Source organism: Serpula lacrymans (assembly GCF_000218685.1).
Source record: "Serpula lacrymans var. lacrymans S7.9 unplaced genomic scaffold SERLAscaffold_2, whole genome shotgun sequence".
NCBI classification, from domain to species: Eukaryota; Fungi; Basidiomycota; class Agaricomycetes; order Boletales; family Serpulaceae; genus Serpula; species Serpula lacrymans.
Genome location: NW_006763291.1, coordinates 788,441 through 797,731, shown reverse-complemented (window position 1 = coordinate 797,731; position 9,291 = coordinate 788,441). Strand labels below are relative to the sequence as shown.

Genomic DNA, 9,291 nt, shown 5'->3' with positions numbered 1-9,291 from the left:
TTACATTCGTGCATCTCCGTCAGGTATATCATTTCAAGAAGCGAAGGAGCAATGTGAAAGATCGGATCGAATCCTGTTTATGATCATCACGATATCCAAACCTATGACGATAATAGCTATGGGAACTTGTAACACTAACTCAAGAACATTTGTATCTGGATATCTATCAGTATATTTGCGGACATGTTTCTTGGAATGATCCAAGCATACTAGTATTAATGACTGTGCACTGAGTTTTCATTTCCGTAAAGGTTGCAATGTATCAACTGTACAAATACTCAACGAGGTACTGACACTTGCTCAAGACCACAACATTTACATCCGGTAAGACCTTGTGACAACAAGATATGTTCCCCAGCATGTACACAGTACTGAGGATAAAATAATCGTAAAAAGACAATCAGAATAAGGAAAGACAGTAAGGACAGAATAAGGTAAAAGTGATATCCAAGAGCGAAGTCGAAAGTATCAAGAAAATATATAACTCATCTCAATCCACCTTCTTAGCATCTTCCACCTTACTCCTCGCCAGGACTTCCACCCATTTCCTCGGGAACCATCCTTCTCTCCCCTCTCTCGTCCGCCCTTTCCACCAGTCAGTCTCCACCTCCATCCTAGGATCTACTTCAGCTCCGGTGTTAGGATCCAATTTTCCCATGATGGCTACAATTTCATTCTCTTTTAATGCAAGTTCGGCGGGCGTTGATGGTGTGAAGGGATACAGTGCCCGAGCAAACTGGAGTTTTGAAGGATCCAAGGGACCCAGAGCGCCAGCTGTCTGACCTTGCAATTGCTGTTGCTGCTGAGCTCGTTCACTCAAGACTTTGATGAGTTTCGACATGGCATAAGGAACACCGAAGATGGCAAGGAAGAATATGATAAGGGGCTTCTTGTTTGGTTTCGGTGCAGGCGGTCCGACAGGGCCTAGTACAGGCTTTCCATTAATGAACTGCCTGAACTCGTTTTGCATGCCACCGGATGCAGAGTTTCCCCGTCCAGAAATTAAGTCCTTCATCCACCTGACCAGGCCAAACAAGCCAAGGACGCTCCCCAATGCGTTCCTGAGCTGCCCAAACTGCTCGACCACACCCACCATTGCGAAGAACGAACTGTGAGTCGCCATGAACGTGGATTCGAGCATTTGTGAGACACCAGTGAAGGTTTGCACTATCGAGTGCAGCAATGTGAAGGTTTGCTGAGTTGTTGACTCGAGGCTCTGGGTGAGTGATGGATTGTTGGGGTCCATTCCGCCAGGGTACATGCCCATACCACCCATACCAGGCATGCCTCCATACATGCTGTTCATCCCATAACCCCCATACCCGCCACCGTAAGTGCCCATGCCACCACCATAGCCTCCGAGACCACCATACATTCCTCCTCCTCCATAGGGGGAATAAGATGTGCCCATGCGAGAATAAGAAGAATAAGGCGAGTTGTATGACGACTGAAGCGAGTTGTATGGTGATGCCATCGCCGACATGGAGGGATTAGATAGCGCTGCTGGTCGTGCGGGGATGGAAGGAGGCTCAGATGAGGATGCTGATGGGGATGAAGAAGGAAGGGTGGGGGGTGGTGCTGATGGTGCTGATGGTATCGTCGTCGTCGTCGGTGCAGTCGCTGATGTTGATAATGAATGGGAGGGTGCAGCTGCGACTGAACCGCGCTCCCAGGGCTTTGGTGGGGAGACCATGGTTGTCCTCTGCCAAAATACGTGGGATTGCGGAGGATCCTTGGGCTCACCGGCTACCACCGACAGTTCCATGCCGGAATTTCCTTTTTTGGTTTCAGAAACAAGGCTTGTAAATGTCGCTTTTGTGCTCACCGTGATAACTTAGGTTTTTCTCTTGTCTCGTATCATCGAATATCAACATCAGCACAGTAGTGCTGGCTTCAGAAAAATTTGAGACGAGGAAACCTTGCTATAGGGGGATGGAGAACGTGTGGTAAACGAAATGGAAAATCGCCAACGATCTTCTAGATTAACTGAGAAGTCGCGAGGTGGACGATACATATCGCAGTTGTATTAACTTCCAAGGTTTATTTTCATGATGGTGAGTATCAGGATTATTATTGGAGTGCATAAAACTGTAAAGCATACAAAATTGCGTAACTTCATAGATGATCATAAAAAGGGAAAAAGAACGTGTCGTGTGTATGAAGTACATCATGATTGCTATTCCTTAACATCTCCACTGTCCATAAATGCTATGCTTAGTATGAAGGAAACCAGCGTAAGCTGACTCAAGGAGTCATTGCGCGGTAGGTCACAGGGTCGATAAGGTGAGTTCCATGGGGCCCAAGTTTTCTCCTCATACGGTTGTTAGACTCGGTCGAAGGACCTGCAACATTGGCGTTCCGGAGGGGGGAACCGTTTGGGCCTACGCTACCCTGTCTAGCTTTCTTAGGCCTCAAAAAGACCTCGTAGACGGTGCCGGTGGTGTTGACGACGCTTCCCAAACGAACTGTTCCGTTCTCGTGATTTTCCTTGTCTTCGTCTTCGTCGATCTCGGTGGGCGCCGGGGTAGCGCTGAGAGATCTATCGTTGGGGTGGAAGTAAGGCTCGATGATGGTCGTGCCCTCTGGCCCGAGTAGTCTACGCCCAAAGCTGTCGGGTTTCTCCCCACCAGGTCCGAGGTGGTGGTAGTCTTCGTCCATGGGATCATCCTCGGACTCGATTTCGTCGAGCTCCTCTTCGTCAGACTCTTCGATGATAACGGTGCCGTGCGACCCAAGAGCTCCAAACCCTGGGTGACCCTGTGCTTTCGTCGGCGTATCTTCGTCCATATCCTCAAAACCACTATCCGATCCCTCCTTCTTAACCATCCGCCTAGTCACGTCCTCTCTATACTTTCGATCAAAAAACTTCTCGATCTGCGCTAAAAAGATCTTTTCGTCATCCAGAAGCTGACGTTCGACGACCTGGGACCTAGTCATGTCGACGTTTTCTGCAGCAGCGTGGTTGGGGACATAGCGGATGGACCCGGATTCTTCATCTACGTACATTCGTCCCGACAATACGCCACTTTCGTCCTCTTTCCAGAAGTTAACGCCATTCCAACCGATGCGGTCGGGACTGCGTTGAAGTTTCTTTACAGGCGTCCTGATGACGGAGCCAGCGTCGAAGGTGCGCTGGGGAAGTGGAGTTTGAGGCCACTGGCTACCTGAACTTCCACGAGGGGGAGTCGAATGACGTTCGATTGGATTTGCCATCTCGGACAGAGATCGCTGCAATGGATCTGGGAAGCAGTCGTATTCTGTGAGGGGGTATGGAATCGAAGGTGAATTGCGCTCTGGTTGTTCGGCTATGGGCGTCTGCTTTCTGGCAGGGGGGTCTGGGTAGTGCCACCTCGTATGCGTGCCTTCGCCGGTGGCAGAGAAAGTTATCTCAACCTTCGAACCGTCGACGTCAGTGCATATCAAGTAATAATTCTTTTCTCTCGCTTCTCTTGCCTCACGGGCAGCACGACGAGTAATTGGAGGCATAGTAATATGTAAAGGGGGAGTGGGTAGAGTCAACGAGCTAGTAGTTTGATGTGAAAATGGAAGAGAATAGAAGGTCTGAGACTAGCAGAGTTCTATCGACGTCGGGGAAGTGTTGGCGTTGGTTAGCAGCAGATGAGCGCTGGGTTGTGGGAGTTGTTGAGTTGTTGGTCTCCTCTCACTATTCACGCCTTTACTAAAATACCTTTTCAGCTAACGATGCTTTGACGTTGCTTGGGATTTTGCTTTGACACTCTTTCAATAGATGTGGCACGAGCAAGGAAACGCTTTTGTATCGCTTTGTGTTAGGGGGCCACTTTTGTCTGTCTACAAAGCTTTTATAAAGCGTTGGACGAAACACGCCGTAATTTTCCTTTTTGGGAAGCGTGGCTGGTACAAGCAACCATGAGGCCAAGTGTCGGGTCCAACACTGCCTGCACATGACTCGTTAAGGCACTGTCGTTCGGATCAAGCATTGACCAGCGCCTTTGTCCTTCCTTCCAAGAAACTAGGGTGGCGAGAACTGCAGACTAGCGTTTGCTATCTGGATACTCGCAACGTAAGAGCCGCACCGAAACTGAGGCAGCAATCCCATGCCAGATAGCCTATAACCTTTCGACTTTCTTTTTCCAAGATCGAAGCTCATCATTCGTGCAATATCGTCATGTCGAGCCTTTTTCCCACTCGTTGCGTGCAGTGAACTATCACAAGGCTGACTTCAAATGACTTGGGCCACCCTTCGAACAAACCATGGCAAACAACGCGTAAACGAATGGGGAAGCTATACGCAGAATCCGCCAGTAATTCTACGTCCACAGGGACAAAAGACTTGAGCTCGTCCACCTATTCATCGCGGAGTCTGAAGATTTCGCTTCTGAGTGGCCAGAATATGGTCTCCAGAGGGAAAGTTAAGCACTCAGGTGTGGACACTTCGCGTCCAGCCAAGCGGCCACCTATAAATTCTGCATACTACCAAAACGTGCAACTTTCTCGCTTTCTCCAGAACCACATCGCAAGACACCATCAAGATCGACCAGCAAGACTTCCCCTGCAAGACTTCGACCTCAAGGATGCATCGACAGCCATATCAACGCGCGCAACATCACCCATATAAGGTCCCTTTCTGCGCGTCTACAGGACACAGGTCATCCGCTCATCCTAAACCGTATTTTCGTCCATTCCGACGCGACTTTCCGTTCGGTGCTCCTCCCCCTACTCAGCCAAAGTCAACCCCGATGCACAACGCCCAGCCCGTCTTCGACGACAATGCCCCGCCCACAGAGCGCCTTCCCCTCGAAGGCTACCCTTCTATCAACACCCTCCACAAACATCCTCAGTTCATCCAAAAACCCCAATTCCCGTCTCCTCCTCCGGCATACTGGCAAAAGCAGCCTCCTACCCCATTCCCTTTTACGCGTCCCAAGAGTCCCAACAAATTGGGGCCGAGGCATCTCAACCTAGATCCAGCTGCTGTGCGGCCGATATTCCATGATGCTGAACCTGCCATTGGTCCGCTTCGCGCCAAAGCACAGGCCAGGGATGATCAACATCGTAAGGTGCGGATGTCCCCTGAGGAGAGGGCGAGGGTGACTGCTCGCAAGGACTTGAGCAAGATGGAAAAGAAAATTCACGAGACGATGTGCCATGGTCCCATGAACGCTGAAGATGACATTTTCCTGAAGCAGATTAAAGCTTTGAGGATAGACCATGTCTATCGCAATGAGCTATCCAAACATCGTGACGTTATGCTGCGTGCAGCTGATCTTGACGAAGAACGGATTCAGGAACTGTCTTCTAGGGATGAGAAGGCGAAGCAGCTCAAGGAGACTGAGGCTGACGAAAAACGTAGGGAGAAGGAGAGGATAGTTGAGGCGAGGATAGCTGAAGAGAAGCGTAGGCAAGAGGAGAGAATAGCAGAGGAAAAACGTAGAGAAGAGGAGAGACTTGCCGCAGAGGAAGCTCGGCGAGCTGAAGAAGAGCGGAGGGAGACGTTGAGACGTCTACGGGCAGATATTGAACGCTGTCGTCGAGAGGCTGAAGAGAGAGCGGAACGATATCGCAAAGCCATGGAAGAGGAAGCGCGAAAGGAGGCAATCCGCCAGGCAGAACTCCGGAAAGCTAGAGAAGCAGCTCAAGCTGCCATGCAGAAGAAGAATGACGACGCGATCATCCAACAGTTTATTTTATATGACGCAAAATGGGCAGAACTCAAGTCGGATGTACCGCATCACTCAATCATGGCCGCACAACTTCCATGGCCGATTCTTGTCAACAACACTCCAGTCCATGCAATCACGTATAATCTGGTACAGGAATTCGTATTTCATCCTCTCAGGCCAGGGTTAGATGGAAAGACTAGACGCGACAAGGTGAAGATGGAGATGCTGAGATATCATCCGGACAAGTTCAACTCGAGGATCTTAGATAAGGTTTTGGACTCGGAACGAGGACTAGTGGTGGAGTTGGGTGGGAGCGTGGCAAGAATTTTGACGCAGATGATGGCCGAAGAAGTGGAATCGGAGAAATGAAGCCCATGCTTGTAACCCCACGACTGTTCATGCACATTTTATCGACGAAGTAGCCAACAGTTTTGTCTCTTCAAGGATATGTTTCTTTAGTATGATGAATCCAAGCTTGATTGACAATGATAAGCATGTTTCTCAGGCCATCGAATTGGGTCCGCTTCGTCACTATCTTTCCGAAAATGTAGCTCTAAACTTCTTTGTTGTAAGTCTCCCGAGAGGAAGCTCAAGGGCGATAAGTAGACATTGTTTATCTGCCTCGTGGCCTCTATCAAGCAGCGTCCTTCTGGCATGGCCAAAAACTCAAAAATGAACGCGGCGACTTGGACTTGTATCATATGGTGCCATCGCGTCTTTGGCCTCATTCTCTCACATAGGTCCTACAGATGTTATATAGACACGGTGAAGAAAGCTATTTTCTGATTCCAGACGCGTCAAGTCCGTTGGGTTGCAACTTTTCTGATCGTTGTGATCGGTGAAGTGATCGAATGACTAGATAAAGAAAGAGCACACCATCACGTGATCGCACGTGCCGGACACGTCGCGCGGTGTTCATTCAAGACAAAATTCGTGTTATGACACCTCTGCAGTTCTAATGCAACGTGTCAGAAAAGCTCCTTCTCGCTTGACCAGTATCGATAACATCCCTCTTTCACCTTAATCCCACTCTTTACCACTCTCTCCCACCTCCACGCATCCAGCTAGGTCAAATCTCGAGCACACATAGTCAAGAAATCATCAACTGCATTGCACTATAGGACGAAGAAACAGCAAGAAAGCAACGAGAGCATCAAGAACCAGCTATAGATAAGCATACGAGTTATCAAATAAATCACCAATCCCTTCACAAAAAGCGAGCTGATCCTGAACTCTGGCCTCCCATTCGAGATGAAGCACTCATCCATGTCTCCATGCTAGGCCATGGGGTCTCTTGGGCCTTTTTGGTACCAAACGACGACTCCTGTCGACTTCTTTCTTTTCCCTTTCCCTTCCCTACAACCGGTTTCACGTCCTCGCTTTTCTGCCCTTTATTTCCAAAGTCGGGGAATCCAGCCTGAAAGGCTGAGGAAAAATCGATCCCTGGGCTTTCAGTTTGATCATCCTCAGGATAAGAGGGTACGCCAGGCGCAGAGAACCCATCGGTAGTAAATGCGCCTCCAGAAAGTGCGTAATAGAAGACCTCTCGCTCCATGTCATCACCATCCCCGGCATCGAACATGTTGGCAGCCGCATTCGGTGTGAATCTAGGTTCGATATCTGATACCATCGAAGGTGGCATCCACCGCACATGCTTTGGTTCTTGTTCTGAAGATACTTCGGGAATGGTGCCTCCCGCCATACCACTCCAATATCCACCCTCCCCTGCGCCATACCATGATGCCTCGCCAGAATCCTCAACATCGATGTCATCGCCTTTGATCTCTGGCACTGGTTCCGCCTCCTCTACGGGTATTTTGCTCCATTCATCATCTGTCTCCTCAACAATGTCTTCGACGGTAGCCTTCATGGACTTAGCGGTGGCCGTCTTGTTGACCTTGGAAGGACCGGCCATGGCTTGATTCTGAGCACTGCTGACCGATTTTTGGGCCGTTGGTGCTTGATTATTTTTCCCTCCCAACTTCCCATTGACTACTGGCTTGGGCGCTGCAGGTACCACAGGCGGAGGTATGGTTACCGCAGGCTTCTCTACTACATCAGCTTTCTTCGCCTGCTGCTTGGCGTTTTGACCCTTCTTCCCTTTCTTGCCCTTTGGAGCTTCAGCAGGAACGTCCGGGGGTGCGACAGGGGGTGCGACGACAGGCGCAACAACCGGTGCGATGACAGGTGCGATCTCGACTTCAACTGGAGATGGCTCCGGAGCGCGATAGCCATTGGATTTTTTAAGGATTCCACGAATTCCAGGAGTAGACGAGGCCTCAGAGGAGGTACTCCTGCTAAACAGAATACCATCCTTCTCCTTCTGGCTTTCCTCTTGTTTGATGTTCTGGCGGGGATCCCAGTATGTATCAGATGCACCATTCCGACTGAACAGGATACCCTCCCGCAGATTTTCCTCCGGCTTAATGTTTGATCGGAACGCTGAAGCAATGGGTTTATCCTGTTTGGTCTGCATCGTCTTCTGGTTTTCCTCTTGCTTGATGTTCTGGCGAGGATCCCAGTATGTATCAGATGAACCACTCCTGCTGAACAGGATACCCTCTCGCAAATTTTCCTCCGGCTTAACGTTTGATCGGAACGCTGAAGCTACGTGAGAGGAGGGTTTATCCTGTTTCATCTGCACTGTCTTCAAAGGCTGTCGAGCACCATTTCCAACATCCTTATCAACGAAACGTGTCGATCGCTGAGTGGCTTCTTTTTGGCGCCGGAATATGTCCTCCCTTCTCCTCTGTCTCTCCACCTCCACAAGCATTTTTCTCTGTGTCTCCTTTTCATCACGAAGCAGCAACATGCTCTGTTCGTGATCTTGAACCAACTTCCTCTGAAGCTCTTTGGAGAGACCCGGCACGACTAAGCTTCGTACTAGTTCAGCCTCGATTGGGATGGCTTCCCTATGAAACTCGTCGATCATCTGTATTCGAAGATCGGTCTTGAAGTTCATAAAAGCTTCGTCTTCCGATCGCAAAGCATCCTCATCAAGGAGGACTGGCCCGATGTATTGCGTGCCAGGAGATAACTTTTCTGTAGCTGTGGGAGGGCTGCGAGTGGTGGTATAAGGAGATGCGTTATCGAATAGCGTCTGAGGACTGTTGCGTGATGGGTGGTTGGATGCGACTGATGATTGTCTGGACATTTTATCTGCGGTGGCGGGACGAGTCTCAGCAGGTGTTGCTGAAGGTTTCTTGGCCGGTTCACTTATTAAACCAGCTTCTGTGGCCCACCCCGAGAATCCCCATCCACTTGATTTAACGCTGGGTGCACTGCTTGATCCTGATGCATGTGCATGATGGTTACTCTCGTCAAAACCACTGAGAGTATCAGCAAGGTCCTGAGAAGGAAGGGTATCAGTCCAAATACTCCTATTCCTAGGACTACATGATATCGGAACATGGCTTACGGGATATAACGGAGGGAGACCTTTAGCCGAATGCGATGGGGTAGTACGTTCGCTGTAGAACGACGTGGGACTGACAAACTCGAATGTACCAGCAGTTGGCGTTAAAGTGGCAGGTTCGTTTGCCCTGTGCTGCTGCAAAACCTCTCTCGCTATTTCTTCAAACGCCACATTATCTTCGTCGGTGGAGGTAGCGGTGGCATTGCTCTCCTCCTCTTCCTCATTTTCTTCGTC

General features: G+C 49.7%; 3 protein-coding genes across 3 annotated transcripts; all 3 read right to left on the bottom strand.

The window, feature by feature from the left end:
• Window positions 1-155: 155 nt before the first annotated feature.
• On the bottom strand, window positions 156-1,714 carry SERLADRAFT_456546 (uncharacterized protein; the record flags this gene model as incomplete). The annotated part of the gene is made up of 1 exon (XM_007313344.1): window positions 156-1,714. The coding sequence occupies one exon, from the start codon at window positions 1,691-1,693 to the stop codon at window positions 491-493; it is 1,203 nt and encodes a 400-aa protein (XP_007313406.1).
• Window positions 1,715-2,900: 1,186 nt separating this feature from the next.
• SERLADRAFT_456545 (uncharacterized protein) lies at window positions 2,901-3,790 on the bottom strand (the record flags this gene model as incomplete). Its single annotated transcript, XM_007313343.1, has 1 exon — window positions 2,901-3,790. A coding segment is annotated over one exon (585 nt), but the record flags the coding sequence as incomplete, so codon positions are not given.
• Window positions 3,791-6,730: 2,940 nt separating this feature from the next.
• On the bottom strand, window positions 6,731-8,083 carry SERLADRAFT_456543 (uncharacterized protein; the record flags this gene model as incomplete). Its single annotated transcript, XM_007313342.1, has 1 exon — window positions 6,731-8,083. One exon carries the CDS (start codon window positions 7,555-7,557, stop codon window positions 6,850-6,852), a length of 708 nt encoding a protein of 235 aa, XP_007313404.1.
• Window positions 8,084-9,291: the final 1,208 nt, after the last annotated feature.